This window comes from Felis catus, chromosome B4 (genome assembly GCF_018350175.1).
Source record: "Felis catus isolate Fca126 chromosome B4, F.catus_Fca126_mat1.0, whole genome shotgun sequence".
Lineage (NCBI taxonomy): Eukaryota > Metazoa > Chordata > Mammalia > Carnivora > Felidae > Felis > Felis catus.
In genome coordinates this window covers 26220630-26242581 of record NC_058374.1, presented here as the reverse complement: position 1 = coordinate 26242581, position 21952 = coordinate 26220630, and the positions used below count along the sequence as shown (strand labels likewise).

Below are 21952 nucleotides of genomic sequence, written 5' to 3'. Positions count from 1 at the left end.
TGACGTCAACCTCATTTCTTTGCAAAAATGTGTAATTAACCATTCCCATACTTACGTATATGTTGGATCCTTCAAGTCTTTTTTTTTTTTTAATTTTGTTACTGTTAGAAATACCAGTAACATGGGGCGCCTGGGTGGCGCAGTCGGTTAAGCATCCGACTTCAGCCAGGTCACGATCTCGCGGTCTGTGAGTTCGAGCCCCGCGTCGGGCTCTGGGCTGATGGCTCAGAGCCTGGAGCCTGTTTCCGATTCTGTGTCTCCCTCTCTCTCTGCTCCTCCCCCGTTCATGCTCTGTCTCTCTCTGTCCCCAAAATAAATAAACGTTGAAAAAAAAAAATTAAAAAAAAAAAAAAGAAATACCAGTAACATATGAAATCATAGAATTGATAGGTATAATACTTATCTATAACATGAAGCTTATTCTAATAGCAAATGATTCTTAATTTACATATGTAAGCATTAAATTTTATACTCTTTGAGTGAATGGTGTTATATAAATGTCGTGAAATGGCTTTGTCAATGACCAAGTCACAACTGCCTGAGTTTATTTTATTTATTTATTTATTTATTTATTTATTTATTTATTTATTTATTATTTTTTTTACTTAAAAGAAGTGTCAGTGTTGAATTAGAGAACTTGCTAAAAATCTTAGTTTCTGGTCATGAGCCTGTGTTGCAAAACCCCTTAAATTACAAGTATTTGGGAATATTCCTGTGTCTCTTGGTAGACTGGGAGCTTTTGGAGGGCAGTGACACTGTTGTGTATATTTTAATATTTTACACATCATGTTGAATACAGAGACTTATCCAAAATATGTTGTTATATTTGGAAAAAAATGTCTCTAACAGGAAAGAGCTTACGATTTTTAAACCCTAAAATACGCTATTGCTCCTTTATCTTTTCTTATTTACTTATTTCATAAAGTAACAGAAGGCTCACCATTTTTTCTACTGTACATCTGTGTATTTAGAGTAACTTTTCAGACTTGCTGTTTTCATCATTTAATATTTGAACCAAAGTCTTGGTAATCTTTTTTTTTTTCAAATTTTTATTTAAATTCTGGTTGGTTAACATAGAGTATAATGTTAGTTTCACTTGTAGGATTTGGTGATTCATCAGTTACTTGCAAACAACACCTGGTGCTCATCACCACTCATGCCCTCCTTAATACTCCTCACCCATTTAACCCATCCCCCCACCACCTCCCCTCCACCAACCGTTAGTTCTCTATAGCTAAGAGACTGTTTTATGGTTTGCCTCTCTCTTTTTTCCCCCCTATGGTCATCTGTTTCATTTCTTTAAATTCCACATATGAGTGAAATCATATGGTGTTTGTCTTTCCCTGACTTATTAAACTAAAAGAAGAGCCACTTAAATCCATGGAGTACTTTGCCTACCTCATTGGGTTGTTGTGAGAATTAAATGGATTAATCCACATGAAGGCTTCAAGGGTGTCTGTTATCTAGTAAGTTCTCAATACATATCAACTACCACCATCATGACTTCTGTTGCTTTGGTATTGATATTATCAATAAGAGAATTCTGTAAACTCAGACCAAGAATTAATTACCTTTTTATTTTTTTATTGTTTTCATCGTGACATAATAAGCCATCTGGTACTTCAGTACAAAGAATGTATCAACATAAAGTAGTGAAAGGATTGTTCAGTAAGTATTTTTGGGACCATTGGTTAATTACTTAGAAAAATATAAAGTTACAGCCTCACCTCACAAGCTTGATCTCATGATTACAGCTGAGTAATTCCAGATGGGATAAAAAAAAATTAAGTGTAAAGCCATGCAGCCCATTTTTTTTTAACTTAAGAAAATATAGGTGAATATTTATCAGACCCAAGGAATAGGAAAGTCCTAAAAACAGTGGGAGAAGTCACAAAAAGAAATGCACAGACTCAAATACCTCAACATTTTACATTTCTTCAAAATGGAATGTTGAAAATCTTAAAAAGTGTTTGCATCAAATTAGGGCCAAGGACTGTGACCTTAAAAGACATATGTACATGTATGTATTTATGAAGACCCCAATAAGAAAGTGATCACAATGTGTGAACAATTTAAAGAAGAAATAAGGCGTGCAGCTGGGTGATAAACACGAAAGAACGGTCAACTCCAATAACAGACAAGATGAAATCATACACAGTTTTTCACTTGTCAAATCACTGAAGATTTCAAAGCGAATTAGAAGTCTCTTCATGAGAGACTGGTAATATGGGTAATCGTATTTGCTGCTGGTGGAAACGTACATTGCCCTTCACTGATCTGAGAAGCATGTGGACAAGATCTAGCTAGCTTCTGGCAACTTACCCTAACGGAATAATCCACAAGATGGAATAAAGGGAATGTTCAGGGATGTTTATTGCGATCTTCTTGAAAGAAGGAGCAAAAAACAAGCAATTTAACTGTTTCCTTTTATAGTAAAAAAGGCTTTAAACAAAGCCTCGCAATTATATGATAAGCTAACAAGTCACTGTAAATGATTTCTACTGGAAAATGTTAGATAAGAAGTGTCTCCTTGCGATTAGTGGGCTGACCCGCAGCTGCAGTTTTACTATAAAGTCACTTTCCTATTGTAGTAAAGTAGACGTGTCGTTCCTTTAAAACACACAAATCTCTAACAGCTGTGGGTAAGCTTGCTGGAAAAAGCCTGTCCATAAAAATGTTGAGCCAATTATAAATTACAAAAATGTGAAATATAAGGAAAAATATATTTTGTGTAAAACTGTGCCCTTACTCCAGATTCCTTGTTACTGTTCCGTTTCCCTTCCTTCTTTAAAGCCAGTTCTTGCTAAGATTTGTGCGTTGACGGTGAACTGGAATTAAATAGGTTCTAGGTTTTTCAGTTACCTGAAAGGATGCTTTGCTTACTTTCAGTTCAAGTCTACATTTTTAAGTCTTCCTTTTAATTAGAGAACCACACAAAAGCCAAAGGTAAGAAACTGCCTCTTCCTGACACAGAGTTAACTCTCCTTTAAGCTTAGACTTAGCCCAGGTGTGCTGACACATCGCTCACTGTGTTACCCAGGTTTGAAAATTACCGTCTCCACACTGCCTTGAACGGCACACTGAATGAGCTATGACCCCGGACTACTCACGGGGGATAGATTCTTGGAAAATAGCCTGTTTTGTTCTTTTGGTCTGAGAAACCATCACAAGCAATTACTCTGAATTTTGTACCTTTTGTCATATCCTCTGTTCCAGCTGTTTTTTATTGGTTGCTCTGGGTTGGGAATTTTTATTTTATTCTGTGTATTTATATGTGTGGATATATAACATATATAATAAAAAAATATACACACACACACACACACACTGTGTGATATAAATATGGAACATAAACAGGTATCTGGCTCAGGAGAGTACATGATCGTGATAAGAAGACAGAAGAGAAGGATGCTCTTTAAATTTAAATATTGTACCAGAAATATAGATCCCTAGAGAGATTATCTGGGGGCAGGACAAAGTGAAAGGATAGTGCATGCTAAATTTTTTCTGCTGTGTTTCTTTAAACAGCTTTACTGCTTTAATAGGGTACTTTTAATATTTAACATCTTTAAATCTGGCTTTAATTTTAGTAACTATTCTTTATATTTAAATGCTGTTCTTTTATAACAGCCAATTAAAAACTTATTAATAAGACCCTTAACTTATTTTTCCCTTTCTTGCTAGTAGACCGTGTACTGTGGGAACACAGGGAGGTATATGTTTCTGCCTTCTAGGTACTTTCAGTTAGTTGGAGACATAATCAAATACTAATCCATAGCCAGTATATGTAGGTATTTACCATATGCTTGGTACTGGGCCAAATGCTTTACTTACTTATTTTTTAAATGTTTGTTTATTTTCGAGAGAGAGCGAGCAGGGGAGGGGCAGAGAGACAGGGGTCAGAGGATTTAAAGCGGGGTCCACACTGACAGCAGAGAGCCTAGCCTGATGTGGGGCTCGAACTCATGAACCAGATCATGACCTGAGTCGAAGTTGGATGCCTAACCGACTGAGCCACCCAGTCTCCCTTGGACCAAATGCTTTATATGAATTGCTTGTTTAATCCTTAACAACCCTTAAGGTGGATACTGTTATACTCATTTTAAAGTTGAAGAATGAGCCTTCAGGTAAGTTTTTGAAAAAGTTGGCAAATCACACAGCTGTGTCAGAGCCTGTGGTGACCCAGACCTGGCCACCTGTGGTCCTCGATTTTTAGCACTCAGGACTGCTGCTGCTGCTCTAATAGAATTGGCGTGACGACCTGACTGCCATTTTTCTTTTGTTAAGTGTTTTGGGTCAAGACACTTAAGCTTCACAACCTGTGGGAATTCTAGTCGCTCGGTAGTTGCCACCTGGAAAACTGACGTGAATGAGGTCAGGACCGTGTCATGGTGCGCGGGCAAGTGCAGTGACGTCTGTGACGTCTGTGTGGCCAGGGAGTAAGGATGTAATGGGCCAGATGGTCTCCCAGGTTCCTTGCAGCACTGTGTCTTTGTATGCGGTATTTGGTCCTTACGTCTGCCTCTTAGAATTTTCTCTTGTGACAGTACCAAATGTGTCCTGCTTTCTTTGTTGAAATTTACATTAAGAGAATGAAACAGGAATGAAGTAGGTTTTGCTATTGCCTTTTTAAATTACTTGAATTTAGAAAACTTGTATCAAGCACCCTACAGTGAATGTCACCAAACTAACCCTATGGACCATGGTCCCCATCTCTGATGTCCCGAGAACCTCACACCAGAAATCTGATTACCTTCTCTCTTTTCCCCACCATCTCTTTACTGTTTATAATGAAAGTAAAAGCTTCAGTTAATTGTAAAAACTCAGGTAAACACTTTCACTGAAATGCAGGATTCAGCTAGAATTCGTGGCTCAGAAATTTTTTCAGGTTTTCACTCTTGGACTTCATTTGCTTTGGATGAAGCATTTATGTCCTACTTAGAGTCATTCCTGGCCCATAAGTTTGTTAGTGACTTGAGTAAAACCCTCCCTCCATGCAAGCAATAACCACGAAGAAGTTTCCCTTTCTACCTGCTTATCCTCTAATTGCCTTACATGAGACAAGAACCATGGGAACCTGAAAGTCGAACACTCTGAAACACCAGCATCAAAGAATTAGAATAGCTGATGTGTAATTTTTGTGCTCAACCAGGAGCCATCTTCTACTGGATTCCAGAGTGAGCCAGCAGTCACAGGTGACAGCAATGGGGGTGGGGGTGGGTTGGGATGGCATAACTAATTTCTGCAAATTGGTCTGAGAAGCATTGTGCTAAAGCCCTGGTGGGGGTTGTAAGGATCCCTCCCACTTCTGGGGTGACGTTGTGAGGACTCAGATGTAAGGGAACCTCTTGAGACCCTTTCCCCAATATCCTGAAAAGAGACACGATAATAAACAACTTTCTATGACCCTTTATATAGAAGTTTAAATCCTGCCTGTCTGTGTGCTTTTAGAATTGACACTTTTTCTTCATCCTGGGGCCCGGTTGGCTCATTTCCCCCTGTGCTTCCCTGGAATCTCATCCTTCTTTGAGAAATACCAATGTTTCATCACTTGTCCAATTTGCCTTTTTCTCTTTGCCTTGTGCCTTCGATATGAGAGCTTTGGAGTGATTAACTCTTGTCTCAAATCCTTTGTAAATCTTTTCCCTCAAATAATCCAAGTATCTCAAAATCAGAATGACTCGTGGTAGGCCACAGAAATATACTATCAGATGAAGTTGTATCTCCCGATTCTTAATAGCCTGGCTGGTTTTTTGTTAAACTGTGAACCCATAAGGTGAGTGGTATATAACTCCATGGTTATTGATAATTGTTTTCAATACTGGCCTTTATTTTGAATCCTATTAATTTCTTAAGTCCAGTGGTAATATTCTTTTTCATTATGGTTCCTAAAATTCAAACAAAACAGTTTTAACATTCTTGCATTTTATTATAAAATACCTCTATTTAAAAATTATTTTACTAATCAAATTTGATCAATATTTTTCCAAGAGAAAAAATATCATTTTCTAAGAGAATGTATTTCTTTACATTTAAAAATGTACTTTTTAATTTTAAAAATGTGCATTTTGCTTTGTACTATGGAGCTGATACATGTATACATATATATGGATATATGTGTATATACATATGTATACATATGTGTGTATATATGTGTATGTACTCATATATATATATATACATATACAACTATATATACAACTATATATATTTATAAAACATTTCAATAAGCAGAACAGTTTTCTCTTCCTCAAAGTCTGGATTTTGAGGGTTGGTTAGGTCAAGAACTGATTGCATTTCTTGCCGAATTCATACTGTTTATATGGATGCAATCATACTGTGTATGATAAACATCACTATTCTAGAAAGGAAGTAAAACCTGAGTGATGCAACAACATGAAGGGCAAGCAGAATGAAATGGGGATTGACTGAGAAAAAGAACTTTTGCCTCAGCTTTTGGAGCTCTTGGTGTGAAAAATGGTAGCAGTGAGCTGGAGAGGTCTCCTGAAGCAGACATCAAATTTATTGAAGTACTTCTAAAATTATTTTAGCAAAAGATCATGTGATCTATTGGTGGGAGTACACAGTCGAGACTATGAATCTTATTTCCAAATTTCAGTAGGCTTCAAATTATAAAACTATAGACGTTCCATAGAAGAAAAAGGACCTGGACTTGGTCATTTACTCCCCCTCCACTGGAGTCTCATAAATTTAAAGAACTTGCTCTTTGTGACTGGCTCGTTCCGTCACCCTGATCCATGTATAGGCATGTTTGACACTGAGCTGTCCCTAATTTAGTTTTCTTTTTATTCGACAATAGATGCTTGTCTGTGCAACAGGTATGTTGTTAGGTTATGCTTACAATACAAAACAAAATATTCTAGTGTTTATGAATGAACGAAGTCATCATTTATATTTGACATTTTTATAGGGCTTTTAGCTTTTTGCTTATCAAATGTGTTCATCAGTTAATCCATGATAAATTATGATTTCCAACTTACTTTGCTTTGTACGTATTTTACTCATTGATTTCTGGAAAGAACTCTATGGTTTGGAACTGAATAAAATTTATAAAACTACAAAGATAAATGTTAGACGATTCTCTTATAAATTGTTTTAATGAAATTGTGAAGTATCTTTGTTTTTTCTGTTATAAAATGTACTTGTAACAGCCTTATGGTTCATAAAATCCAGCCAGATTTGAGGGTTTTTTAATTTTTTTCTTTTTGAGGTTTCTTTCTTTAGTTCTTACTACTAAAAATATATATATATATGTATATATATTTTTGCAGCTGGTTTTAGGAGAAGTTTCCGTCTTAGTAGAAAAGATAAGAAAACAAATAAGTCCATGTATGAATGCAAGAAGAGTGACCAGTACGATACAGCTGATGTGCCTACATATGAGGAAGTGACACCCTATCGGCGGCAAACTAATGAAAAATACAGACTTGTTGTCTTGGTTGGTAAGTGTGTCTTTTGTATTAATTCTGATGAAATAAGTGAGGTGGTAAGAATTTAACATCAAAGGGCATTATGCTTGAAGATTTCAAGCCACAAATCTCATTTTGAACACCTTTTGTTTGGTCTCTAAAATGACATTTCAGTCTTTTGTACTCCTATGACATTCGTGAGACTTAAGATGTCTATGAAGAATGGCACTGGCATTTTAGTGGGACCTCTGTAAGGGGGGATAGAAAACACATCGCAATATAGTAAAGTAAATCAGCGTAACTAAATAATAGAAACCAATATTTGTTAATGTAACACGGTGTCTTTCACATCATTTTGAGGCAGTAGCCATGGTGGAACTTCTTATGGCACTTAGGCCTCCAGTGAAATAACCTATTTCAGCAGAGCTCTGGAGTATTTAAAGCTGGAGAGTCAGTTCATGAAACTGCTTAAAGCAATTAATAAATATATGTGGTGGTTTCCATAAACGTTGGCTGGTTTGACTCATAGTCACGTTCTAGCGTCTGTCTGATCCACCCTTCATAGCCACGCGTGCAGTCGTGACCTCCGTGTTACTCCACGCACCTCATTCTGGTTGCCATTTCTTTAAAAATTTGGAAACAGGTAATTAAGCTCCAGTGATCAAAACCAATGATGGGGGGGGGGTGGATAAGAATAAAGGGGCCTGGTATCTGTTGGTAATTATTCCTTCATAAACTGAAGACGATCATGATGGGGATGAGAATAAATGGAAAAGCTAAAGAGTCACCCCTTGTATTGACACAGAGTCCTCTGAGGGGTTACAGCACATACTCTTGACGGTGGTGATGAGTGGGAAATGATGCAGTTTCTCACACCTGATGGCACTGGAAGAGATAGTCACATCATTTGCATGATTTAGAAACACTCACATACTGCAGAGTTTCCCTTATTAACAGTGTCCCCTTCTTCTAATCAATGGATATGAAAGCATCCCCCAAGCCCCACCTGGAGGAACATTCTACATCTGTTTTTATGTTTACTGTAGAGCCTGCAATACCCCAGCTTCCAGTCCCTATAGAGTTGGGCTAAGGGGAATATAAGTGTTCCCCAGTTCTAAATCCTTTTGTGCCTCATGGGGGCTACTTGGACTCCCTGGTCCTTTTCTACCCGTGTCCCTCCCAGCACCCATCTTAGCAGCATCTCTTCCATCCCCGTTGCATCTTCTGCTCTTCAGCCAAGGTCTGCTGCTTATCTGATGAGAGATACCTTGTGATAAAAAGGCAAAGATAGCATAATTTCCTGTTTCTCCTTAAATCTGAGGACTCTCTGTAGCCAAGGAGCTACTGTTACATCTGTGCTACTTTTGGTTTCCCCAGGGGATCAAATTGAAAGAGGAAAGCAGAATAGACTTTGATCTCTTTTTCTTTCCTGTAGGTGCTAACCTCCTGGGTGAGGAAGGAAAGATAGATGAAGATAAACTATGGGTCTGAATAGTAATGCAGGGAAGAATAAAAGTAAATCATAGTCACAAGCAACTAAAGATGCTTGATGGTTATGGAAAATAAATACTCCCTAGAATCTTCCAAAGGAAAAGAGGTTAGGGGGATGTTGGCCTCATGCATGTTAGAAGTAGCCATGCACTTTTGTTAAATGGCGCTATATACAGATGTCACAACCCTCTCTATAGTTTTTAAAGGAGGTTTATAGTATCTTTTTTGTGGATGCCTTGAATTTTTTTATGTAGATAATCTTGTTATCTGTGACCAGAGACAATTTTATTTCTTTGTTGTAGGTATTTTCATCTTTATTCGTGTTGTATTCTCTCTTTACTTTAGACTCTCCAGTATGATGATGAATGGGAGTAGTGAGACCATCTTTGCTTTGTTGTCAATCTTAGGAAGAAAGTACTCAATCTTTCACCATGAAGTATGATATTAGCTGTAGGTTTTTTTTTATAGATGCCCTTTACCAGGTTAAGAAAATTCCCGTCTATTGTTAGCTTGCTGAGAGTATTTATCATGAATTGATGTTGAATTTTGTCAAATGGATTTTTTTCTGCATCTGTTGAGATGATTATATGGTTTTTCTTATTTGATCTGTTGAAATGGTGAACTGCATTGATTAGTTTTTGTGTGTTGAATGAGCTTTGCATGATGTATTAGCCTTTTGCACAGTACTAGGTTCAATTTGCTGGTCTGTAGTTTTCTTAAATTTGTTTTCATCTGATTTTTGTATTAAGATAATGCCACATTTATAAAATGTGTTGGGGAGTGTTTTCTCCTCTTTACTTTTCCAGGAGAGCTTGTATAGAATTACTTATTTTCCTTTAGAAATGTTTGGTAGAATTATACAACAAAACCACACCTTGGCTTGGAGCCTTTTGGAGAGGTTTTTAACTACAAATTTAATTTCTTCTTTTAAAAAGTAGGGAAGAGGACGAACGGGGAGAGGAAGAGAGCATGTGAAGAGTGCATCTTTCTACCTTTATACACACACATACACACACACACACACACACGACTATTCAGGTTGTCTTTCTGAATGAATTTTGGCAGTTTGTGTCTTTGAAGCAATTTGTCCATTTCACCTAAATGGCCAATTATATAAGCATAAAGTTGTTCATAATATTTCCTTAATATCCTTTAACTTTCTGTAAGGTCTGTAGTAATGTCTCCACTTTCATTCTTATTATTGGTAATTTATGTCTTCACTCTTACATCCCGTATCTATTGCTGCCTAACAGGTTACTACAAATTTAGTGACTTTTAAATAGTGCATACTTATTATCTGAATGTTTCTGTGGGTCAAAATTTGGAGAGTTTAGGCATGGCTTAGCTGGGTCCTCTGCTTCAGGATATCTCATAAGTCTCATAAGGCTGTGCTCAAGCCTTGCCATGAGGTAGTCTTCTCATTTGAATGCTAGACTGTTAAAGGATCTGCCTCTAAAACCATGTATGTGGTTGTTGGCAGAGTTCATAATGTGCTCTCAGTTCTTTGCCATGTGAGCCTATGCAACATGGTAGCTTCATCAAATTGTATTAACTGAGAAGGGAATAAGGCAAAATATTCCATGTTCTATTGGTTAGAAGCTAATAACAGGTTTTGCCCACAGTCAAGGAGAGGGAATTACACAGGCGTGGAAAACAGAAGAGTGAGGATGATTTCTGGCCTTCATACAGTCTAGGTACCTTAGCTCTTTTTCTAATTTATTGATTTTTTATAAAACCACTTGTACATTAATTTTTTTTTCTATTTTCTAAGTTTTATTGACTTGTGCTCTTTATTATTTCCTTCCTTTGCTTACTTTGGATCCATTTAATTTTCTCTTTTTCTAGTTTCATAGAGTTGAATCTTAGACTATTGACTAGAAACACTTTTTTTTTAAAGATTTAACTATTGTTAGGCATAAATTTATAATTTCCTTCTAAGTACTTCATATTACAAATTTTGATCTGCTGTGTTTTGATAACATACCACACAGATCAGAATATTTTCTGATTTCCTTTGTGATTTCTTTGATCCATGAGTTTAGAGTGTTTTAATTTCCAGATACTTTGGGATTATCATCTTTCTGTTATTGATTTCTTGTTTAATTTCACTATGGTCAGATAGTACGCTTTCTATGATATCAATTCTTTTAAGTTTATCAGATTTTGGCGGGGCAGTGGTACCCAGGATATGGTCCATGTCCTCTGGTGTTCTGTGTGCACTTAAAAAGAATGTGGATTCTGCCATTGTTGGACAGAGTGATCAATACATGTTATTTAAGTCAAGTTGGTTGATAATATTATTCAGGTCTTTTATATCCTTACTGATTTTTTGTCTACTTGTTCTGTTGTTGGGAAAGGAGTGTTAAATTCTCTTTAATTGTAGATTTGTCTATTTCTCTTCATATCAGTCAGCTTGTACTTAAGATATTTAGAAGCTCTGTTGTCAAGTGTACACACATTTAGGAGTGTTATGTTTTCTTAATGATTTGGCCTTTGTATTATGTAATTTCTTGAAGTCTGCCTTGTATGATATGTAATAGCCACTCAAGTTTCCCTTTGCTTATTGCTTGCATAGTATATCTTTCCCCATCCTTTTATTTTAACTCATCTGTGTGTTTATTATTAAAGTGGATTTGGGGGTGCCTGGGTGGCTCGGTCGGTTGGGCGTCCGACTTCAGATCAGGTCACGATCTCGTGGTCCGTGAGTTCGAGCCCCGCGTCGGGCTCTGTGCTGACAGCTCAGAGCCTGGAGCCTGTTTCAGATTCTGTGTCTCCCTCTCTCTGACCTTCCCCCATTCATGCTCTGTCTCTCTCTGTCTCAAAAATGAATAAATGTTAAAAAAAATTTAAAAAAATAAAGTGGATTTGTTGGTTTGTTTTTTATAGATAGCATAGTCTTGGTTGTTGCTATAGTTATCCAGTCTCATAATCTATATCTTTAATTGGTATGTTTGGACCATTTATATTTAATATAAACTATTGATATGGTTCAGTGCAGTTCTATTATTTTCATTTTATGTCTATTTGTTTTCTGTTTATCCCTTTGTATTTTGTTTATTTCTCTGTTCTTTTCTGACTTCTTTTGGGTTTTTTGCCTTATTTGATTTTAATATATCTGATGACTTTTTTGCTTTATTTCTGTGTGTAATTATTCTCTAGTTACTTTTGAGGTGTTTTTTTTATCTTTGATTTTAAGCAGTTGGATTATGATGTATCTATATGTGCTTTATTTTTAGTTTAATGTGCCTGAGTTTACCAAACATCTGAAATCTATAAATTTATGACTTTGACAAAATTTTGGAAAATTTTGGCCATTATTTTTTCAAAGATTTTTTTTTTCTTTTTGTCCTAACCTCTTTCCCCTCTACTTCTGGGACTGTGATAGGACATGTGTTGGACCCTTTAGTATTATCTCACAGTTTCCTGATGCTGTAATTATTATTATTTTTTTAGTGTTTCTGTTTTTCAGATATGACCATTTCTTTTGATTAGTCTTCAAAATCTCTGACTCTACCCTTATTATCACTATTTTGCTATTTAGCCCACTGACCAAATAATTTTCTTTCAGATACTGTGATTTTTTTTTTCAATTGTGAAATTACCAATTCTTTTTCATAGCTTTTGCTTATCTGGTAAGAAGTTTATTTTTACATTCATTTCAAGTGTGTTTACTTTAGACTCATGATGGTTACTTAAGATAGCATCTTTATTGTTTTGGATAATTCCGGTGTCAGGCTCATCTTGTGGTTGGCATCTGTAAATTGTTTTTGTTTTTGTTTTGTTTTTGCAAATCATCATCTTTGTGCATCAAATTACTTTTGTTCTGTATCCTGGACATTTTTAACATTATTTTGTATAGACTTTGGATCTTATTATATCCCTCTGGAAAATGTTAAATTTTTTAGCAGGCTATCAGCCTGGTTAGGCTTAGTCTGTTTGCCTCAGTTCAGTTTTCAAGTCTTTGCTATGCTGCTTTGGGTCTGTTCCTTGCATGTGACACTTGTGTTAGCCAGAGACTTACGCAATGGTTTAAATCTTAGTTGTGCTGCTTTGGGTTCATCTCACTCATGCACAGCTTAAGGAGGGGTAAGCCCACAACTTTTGTGGGGTCTTAGCTATTCAGTCCACTGCCCCTTGGACAGCTCTGAGATGGAGACTCATCCTCTGGACAAAGTCCAAGAACAGATGGAAAAATAAAAAGGGAAACTTTTTCCCCTTGGGGTGGGGGGAGGGGTCACCTCTCCAGATTTGATATCCTTCTATATTCTTCCTGCTTTTGTTTGCTTTTCAGAGTCTTCAGGTCGTTGCTTTTTGTGTGCTGTCCAGGGGTTTTAATTGTGATCAGTGCAAGAGATAGCTTGTAGAATGCTTACCTCACCAGAGTGGAGCTTGAACTCTCCAAGCTGTAAACTGTCACAGATGCAATTTGCCTCTCCTCACCGGCATGCCTTGATCAGCCTCCTCAGAATTGAGTGATACTACTCTAACTTTCAAGTCTCCTCCTCAAAGTTTTAAACGGTAAACGGTTATCAGGATAGAATACCACAGCACCATCTGGACTACCTTTTGCTAAAGTTATTCTCCCGGAAATATGTTATCACAACATTCCACTGTCCGCTCCAAGTCACAGAATGATCTACGGTATTTTGGCTGCTGCTTTACATAAATGCTAGTTGTCTAGGTCCACAATCATTGAACTAAAATTCATCTGGCTGAAATCTTCAGTGGAGAGGTTAGTTTAATTCTATGCAGTTAAGTTGCCCTAAATCCCCTTTGCCCATTGATCTTTGGGTTCCTGGCACCTGATTCTGAATTCCGTGTGGACTCTGTCCTGTGGGCCTCATGCCTTACTTCCTGACAGACAAACTGCTTGCTCTTCTCACTGTATTTTTACATTCCCAGCAGGATCCTATAGTCCTTTTTTTTTTTTTTTTTTTTTTTTTTAAGCCCTATGATGTCACTCATGCTGCAGTGACTGTTCTTTCTCTGTCTCTTGCTTGGAATTCCTCAAGTTTCTGAGGCTTGGTTCTCAGAGGAGATGTCCCCTTTATCTCCCAACAGGAGGCTTGCCCTCAAGATAGTCCTAAACTTGAGATGCGAAATGTTGACACTTCCAAGTGGTACAGCCAGTGAAGATTCACAGTTCCTTTGCTATGTGCTTCTCCCCTGCTCGCGTTTCCTCACTCTTTGGTGTTTTCCTGCCTTGAGTAAATAATTAATTGCATTACTTCAATGACAACCAAATATCCATTTTTACTACTTAGATTTCTCTACTACTAAAATCTAACTATAATGTTTCATTATCCTCTCCTGTTCCTAACTGCTTTCAAACAGTCCCAACTGAGTTTTTAAATTTTATCTTTTCTCAAGTGGGTCCTATCCTGTACAATAACAGTAACCAATATGTATTGTGTGCCAGGCATTGAGCTAAGGGCTATGCATGTATTATTTTATCCAGTCCTCACTATGACTATGAGGTAAATATGTGTATAATCCCCGCAGAAGAAGAAACTGAAGCACAAAGAGGAGAAGTTACTTTGCCCAAGATCACACAGCTACTAAGTTGTAGAGCTGATTCATACCTAAATAATTCAAGACCAGAGCCTTCTGCAATGGGAGCCTAAGGGTACAAGAGCACTCAGCTCCAGGGATCCCAAACAGACTAGATTCGGCCACTCACTAATGATGAAATCCAGAGACAGAGAGACAAGTGGAGGTGAAACAAGAAAGGAATTTATTTCAGGGAGGCCAGCACTGGGAAGACAGTGAACTAACATCTCAAAGACTGTCTCCAAAGTGCTGAGAATACTTGTAGGTTTATGTGAGAAAAATGTGGGACACAGGTTGGTGGGTACATGCCAGTAGGCAGTAAAGATCAAGTTGATCATTATCTTGTTTTAAAGATAGGTCAAAATGGAGGTAAAATCCTCTTTCAGATCCCCACTGTCAAAGCACCATTCCATTTCTATGGAGGGAAAAGGGACAGTGGTCATTTCTTCTGTAGCTACTTCCTGATGACCAGAGGATGACCTAGGGATTTTGGAATGGAAGACTTTGACAGGGTGGGAGAATTTTGCTTCCTGAGTCTCTCCTGAAATACATAATAAGGTACCTCCATGCTGGTATGGATAGCCCAGGCTCCTGCTTGACAAATACAAAAAGTCAAACAACAACCAAAAAGAAAAAGGACAAGAAGTCTAGCAGTGCTTATAGCAGAGTATATTACCGTTTGGAAAGATTTAAAGTTATTTGGCTGCCAAAAGGATCTAGAGTCAGAGCATCTACAGCAATTATGTGTTTATTTAAATCTTTCATGGCTTCAGACACATTCTTTGAGCAATTTGGAATATATATACAACATTCTGTTTTAATAAGAGCACAGGTTCCTCCTTGGGCTGAAGTCAGAATATCAAGGGCCATCTGGTTTTGAAGGACTACTTTTTGAATTTGTGGTTTTATCATTTAGGAGGGTGACATTGTGCCGAGTTTGATTAAAGATGGCCACTGTGTGCTTGGCTAAACCTCTACTTGTAATTCTACATCGACAAAAGTGACTTCTAAGGACACATATATATGGCTAAGGGATAAAGTAATCAAAAAGCCCCCTTTGCCCAATATCTAGCTTTAACAGTATCCCAATTATGAGCAATCACTGGTAAGTAGCAGACATTCTGGGAGATATGAGCATCCACAAGTGCATTGTCCAGTCCCATCATAAGGAAGGGAGTGCCTTACTTCCACAAGTCCGTAGTTAACCACAGGGAGTAGGGTATGCTCTGGCTTTTGAGGAGCTATTTTGCCATCCCAGCCACATAGAATTGGTCAGGGTAGTAGTCGAGTTACACAGTTGTTGGGGAATCCATCTCATTGTCTGGCTGTTGAGATAATCATATGCCTACGGGGATCTTTTTATTATCCCCACAGAGTAGAAGCATAAAGACTATCTGTACATGAGCTGTTGTGGCACTTTCCCTGAAGTTTAGGAGTTGTCTAGCTTAGGCAAACAACAAACATTCAAAGACAGCCAAACTAGAATCTAACATCTACAAAGGTATGTTATTGAAACACAATATTTCTCTCTAAAATCACCTCATCTACATCAAAGATAGCCAAATGAAGACTAATTTGTTTGTAAAGCAAGTCCAGTTTTAGTAAAGCTGACCTAAGTATTTATATAAGCACAGCAAGAATAGTGATTGACCATTATAAGTTCTTACAAATCTACTTTGCTGGATGGAACTTTTTGTAAGGAATTTCAGATTGAACTTTTAATAGCCTCTCAAGACCAGAAGCCAAGCCAAATACTTGCCATCGGATTTGCCTGCAGAACCTGTAGACTTGGGTGAATTCTTCTTGAGTTCCCCCAAATATCCTGAGGTTTCTGCACCTGCCAGGAAGTGACATTCTTTACTCACCTGGTAAGGCAGCTGGGAACTCTGTCAGCAAGGAATCATGCCAGCATTCCCAAGGGGCTTTGTTGGCTTCACAAAGTCCACCTTAGTTCCTCAAAGCTGTCTGGTCATATCTAAGTCTATGCGTGTCTCTGTCAAATATGACATTCCAGTCAAAGACTTGGTGTAATATAACCAATGTTTCCAGTGGTGTCTTATTACAAGGAGAACAGATTCTTCTTGAACTTATGCAAATAATTATAACTGCCATGAAAGAAAGAACACTTACTGAGAGGTTTTGAATCCTGGAGGGATCAAGTAGGGAGAAAAGGTGAATGCTCCAGTTTGTTCACAAAAGAATACTTTATATTTCTACAAGTTATAGATGTCTTAAGAGAAAGTTTTCTTAAATCTGGAAGAGCAAACATTAGAGAACTAGCAGTGTTTCAAGTAAGAATCGTAAAACTATAATCAATTTCCTCAATTCATTCAATCCCATGTTACTAATTTCTTTTGTTTGAATGCAGTTTTTCCATCAGTTCCAGAAATGCTTACAGTTTTAGGATGTTAAAGATACCAGAAATCTGTATTTGTCAAAAGTCTTCTCCATGAATCTCCTAAAAGATGAAATACACATTGCAAGGCCTTCAGAACAGTAACTGTAAATTCCAAAAGACTCAAAAATGGACATGGTTAAAGATCTGATCAGAGCTCATTATAACACAGTTGGCAAGGAAATCCAGTTATTTCTGTGACAACATTTCAGTAATTAGAAATGTCAAATAATGACCTTATACCTGGGTATACTGAAACTTAGGGATTTCATATAATTTCTAAAACAGTTATAGCATTTACCCATACGATATAACCTAAGAAAGTGTATCATTTGTTTGACAGTGGTTCCCATCTGACTTAACATACCATGTCACTTAACAAGCCTAATTAGTCAAAAAGACTTTGGTTAGAATTTGCATCTCAGGAAGTTTCTTAAAAACCTCAAAGTTTTAAAGCACATGCCAAAATAGGATTACAGGTCATTATAAAACAATATTGAATTATCTGTTTAACCAAGGTGGCAATAGAAAGGTGATATAGCTGTTAGCAAAACTTAGCTCCTTTAATATTGAGAATCTTTAAGTATTCAAAGACCTAAAAGGAAAAAATATAGAAACTTTGTTTTTCTGAGCAGATTAGGAAAGAAAACAGAAGCGCCTGGGTGGCTCAGTCAGTTAAGCGGCTGACTTGGTTTTTGGCTCAGGTCATGATCTCATGGTTCATGAGTTTGAGCCCCACGTCAGGCTGACAGCTTGGGGCCTGCTTGGGATTCTCTCTCCCTCTCTCTCTCTCTGCCCCTCTCCCTCTCTGCCCCTCTCCCTCTCTCCCTCTCTCCCTCTCTCCCTCCCCCCCTCCTCAGAATAAATAAATAAACTTAAAGGAAAAAAACAACAGCTTCATTTACAATCTTTTGTAAGAGCTGACTTACAAATCCAAGAAAACTATCTCTTTAACAGACAGGCTCTTACACACTCTTACACAGGTGTTCCTTTAAAACTCATTCCTGTCTTAGTCCTGACCATGCATAAAATTCTTTTCCAAAGATTCCCCTTCACAAACATCCTACAGCTTTGTTTTTCATTCAGATTTTGTCCTAAGCCTTTTCTCTCTAAATAACCATTTCCATTGTAGGACAAAATTACTTTCTTTTTCCTCAACAAAAATGTAGTTCTCATTCTTTGTACCTTTCTTATCAAAAATACATCATATTTCCTGGCATACAGAGTTGCTGCCCTTACTTCTAACAGTCTCAGTTACATTTATCAGAATTTGTAATGCTTAGAAATCTTAATTTGTAGTAAAAACTAGGTAGTAAGCAGTTGTGAACTGTTACATCAGAATTCTTCAGATTGGGAATTTATGAAACATTTCATAATTTCTAGAAACATGTGTTTTTCCATAATACAATCTTGTGACTAAGCATAAAATTCTTTACTAGCATACCCAACTTTTTTTTTTATTTTTTATTTTTTGAGAGAGAGAGAGAGACAGAGCATGAGTGGGGGAGGGGCAAAGAGAGAGGGAGACACAGAATCCGAAGCAGGCTCCAGACTCTGAGCTGTCAGCACAGAGCCCGACGTGGGGCTCGAACCCACGAACCGTGAGATCATGACCCAAGCCAAAGTCAGACACTCGGCCGGCTGAGTCACCCAGGCGCCCCCAGACCCAAATTTATCTTCAGTTTCTCTGCAGTAAGAAACCAAAAGCTGATAAATGTATGTTTAGTAACTGTTTCAGTGTTTTATCTTGTTTGGAAAAGACATCCAGTGGATTCAAACCAATATATCATTTAGCTTAGTGAAACTTCAAAGATTTAGGTTACCAAAGGTTCTAAAAGCTGTATACTTTTTTTTTTTTAATTTAACCTACTTGCTCTTAACAATTACCCATGAAACCTTCATGAGACAGATCAAATTAACCATCATTTTAAGCCCTCTTTTTGCTGACAAATTGCAAAAGAGATAACATGAACTTATCTGACCTTTAGTAAACCTTGGTAGGATAAAAAGTTTATATTAAATGCTGGTAACGCTAAAGATGTGTCTATTTTCATTAAACCGACAACCTTGAATTAGCTTTAATACCGAATATGTTGCACCCCTGACCACTAAAAGGTCAACCAGTTTGTTCCCTACCGTCCGTTTTACCTGGGGCTCCCGTGGGGAAATCTGAAGTGGCCAGTTTAAGTCCAGGGGAGCCCCCTGGACCCCTTCATGTTGACTTGGGAGGTGCTTCCATTTGAACCTCACAAGGAGGCAGCTCCACAGCCTGGGGTGCTTTTTGCTCCTCGATACTGAGGGGGGGAGGAGCAGGAGCCAGGGGCACCGGAGGCACCGAGGATGGTGTAAGAGCCAGCTGGACAAGCTGCACGGGTGATGCTGCAGAAACAGCAGGGGGAGGTAGAGGCAGACGTGTACGGGTGCCACGGGCAAGGCCGAGGTGAATTTCAAGTTCGGACTAACATTCCTTTATCTCCTCGTCCTTTCTCTCCCTCCTGCGTGACAGCATTTTTCTCAGGTTGCACCCTTTATTCACAATATGTCCTAATGGACTTCCTTTGGGAACAGAAAGAATATTTTCCATCTTCCTAGGCAAAAGTTCAGAAAGAACACAGAAGAAACAAAACTACGACTACATGAAGCCCAGAGTATCTCTGTTAGCATTCGTGCTTACCCCAAAGTGGGGGCGGGGGCAATTCACTGACTGAACCACATGGTTTCCTAGACAAGCTAGGAGAGCCAAACCGAAACCCCCTTGGAGGCAACTGAATGTGAGGAAGGAATCCAAGAGCCATTCAGTTGTCATCTTTCCTCTGAGCTTAACATCTACATATGCTAGGTGGTGTTACAGTGAAAATTCATTTACTTCTTAGTCCTAGGTTTATAACTAAAACAAGACCAGTCAGCCAGTATTCTCCCTAGGGAGGAGCTTTGGGAGGGGATAGAGTTAGCATTCCCCATCTTGTACATATACATTACACAGAAACTCCAACAGAGATCTCCCCCAAATGCGTACCCTTGCTTCCTGTTTACCTCTCATCCATTCCTTTTTCCAATGTTACCTTCACAAATTACAGTGGCCCCTGCCACAGCCTGAGCTAATAGGTTATAAAAACCTGAAACACGGTTCAAAAGAAGCCAACATCATGGGAGGGGGACTTACCAGAAGTCAAATCTTTGGGGGCCCTCTGCTACTAATTTGTGTTTCACCAAATGCTGTTAATAAGGCAGCTGATGCCACTTCAGGAAAAGCAAGAAAGTCCTCAAAATGAAACCGGTTTTGGCAGCTGCAAATACTTCCTGTTATCCCTGCCAGGGACATCTGTCACATCCACTAGCTCAGGAAAGGGACCAGTGAGCCCTGGTGCACTGCTGTGGCCAACTGCTCTGTCCCTGGGAGTCTCAATGGGGGAAGTACAGCTCCTGCCTGCCTCACCAGAACTATAGCCCTGGGGTGCAGGGGTGCGACAGCACCTGGCTCCGGGGGGCCCGAACAGACCAGGTTCAGCTACTCCTGACAAAATCCATAGGCAGAGAGACCAGTAGTGGTGAAACCAGAAGGAAATTTATTTCAGTGAGGCCAGCAGTGGGAAGACCACGGACTTGCATCTCAAAGACCGTCTCCAAGGTGCTGAAAATACTCATAGGTTTATATAAGGAAGATGTGGCACACAGGTCAGTGTGTACATGCAGGTGGGCAGTGAAGGTCAGGTCACGTCATCATTGTCTTGGGGCCAGTCATGCCGGGTCTTCTGGGCTGGGGGCAGTCCTTATGCCTGAGGGGGTAGTTTGGGTTCCCATCACAGGATGCTTTGCCCTTGAGGCCCTTTGTCTGAGTTAAGAGAGAAGCTGGCAAGAACTTAGTTAGAAAGTACAGACTAAGGTCGAAGTGGAGGTCATTAAAATCCTCTTTTATTTCTTTCTTAACTCACTGTGGAATATTGCTTCCAATCTGTAAAATCAGGGCTGTACTGACACCATTGGCTGGATCTAAATATCTTACTTTTCTTTTCTCTTCTTTGATTTAGGGCCCTAATCATTCATTTTGCTAGCAGATACCTCCATATTTTGTGAAAGTTTAGACCTGAATCTACCAAAAGAGTGCACTGTTCACATAAATCCTGCTCACATTCAGGGCCTCAAGCTGGAGATTTCTTTCTGAGGCCTCCCTGGGTCAGGTCAGCTGGCCGTGCAGGCATAGCCCCATTGTACGTAGTATGACTTCTCACCTTCCCCCTCCTTAACATTTGTCAACTATTCCCAAAGTATCCTGGGCTGATTTTCCTGGCCTTTCCCCCTCAGATCCGTTCACATGCTCAGGGAAAGGCTCAGCCACCAGGGAAAGGCTCAGGGCTTGATCTTCCTGGCTGCTTGGCCTTCACATTTCAGAGACTGCCTCTCAGGAGTCTTTTGATGGTACAGACAGAAGCAGTCTCAGAATATTCAGAGGGAGGAGCCCTTCCTCTCCCATTGGCCTTCAGCCCCTTCTCCAAGGCGTCTCAAATCTTAACACCATTCCATTCATCTGGGGATTTTGTTCAGACGTAGTGTCTGACCGGTAGCCTGAGAGGCAAGGCCAGAGATTCTGCATTTCTAGCAAGTTCCCAGATGCTGTTGCTGTTGCCGCAGGCCCAGCTTGAGTAGGCAGTAAATTTTGCTTTTTACCTTTTGCCACTGGTTATAATGCAGATGCAGTGAGGTACCCATGCTCTGCACACTGGGGGAAAGCCTTGATGCTGTGTTTGAATCGGTTCAGTTTCCATCACCCGATTTTGTTAGCCATTGTGAACTGGTTGCAATTTATTTTGATTTTCTACTTATCACGTGTCAGTTTTGTGCTTTGTCATCCATGTGTTTAATGATGGTTTTAGTATTTTTTTAGGTTTATTTATTTTGAGAGAGGGAGAGATCACAGGTGGAGCAGAGAGAGAGGGAGAGAGAAAAATCCAAAGCAGGCTTCATGCTGCCAGATGTGGGACTCAAACCCACGAACGGTGAGATCATGACCTGAGTGGAAACCAAGAATCAGGTGCTTAACCAGACTGAGCCACCCAGGTGCCCCTGTAATGCTGGTTTTAAAACTTTT

The 21952-nt window shown here is 38.8% G+C and overlaps 1 protein-coding gene across 3 annotated transcripts in view; it reads left to right on the top strand.

Moving 5' to 3' along the window:
- The window catches only part of MPP7 (MAGUK p55 scaffold protein 7), a 291409-nt gene that overhangs the window by 226015 nt on the left and 43442 nt on the right, over positions 1–21952 (top strand). For 2 of the 3 annotated variants that reach the window (XM_019834123.2, XM_006933337.4), the window contains one exon: positions 7293–7463. The exons of the other annotated variant lie outside the window; for it this stretch is intronic. In XM_019834123.2, the coding sequence (XP_019689682.2) occupies positions 7293–7463 (171 nt within the window). The remainder of the gene's footprint in view (positions 1–7292; positions 7464–21952) is intronic. 3 annotated transcript variants of the gene reach the window in all.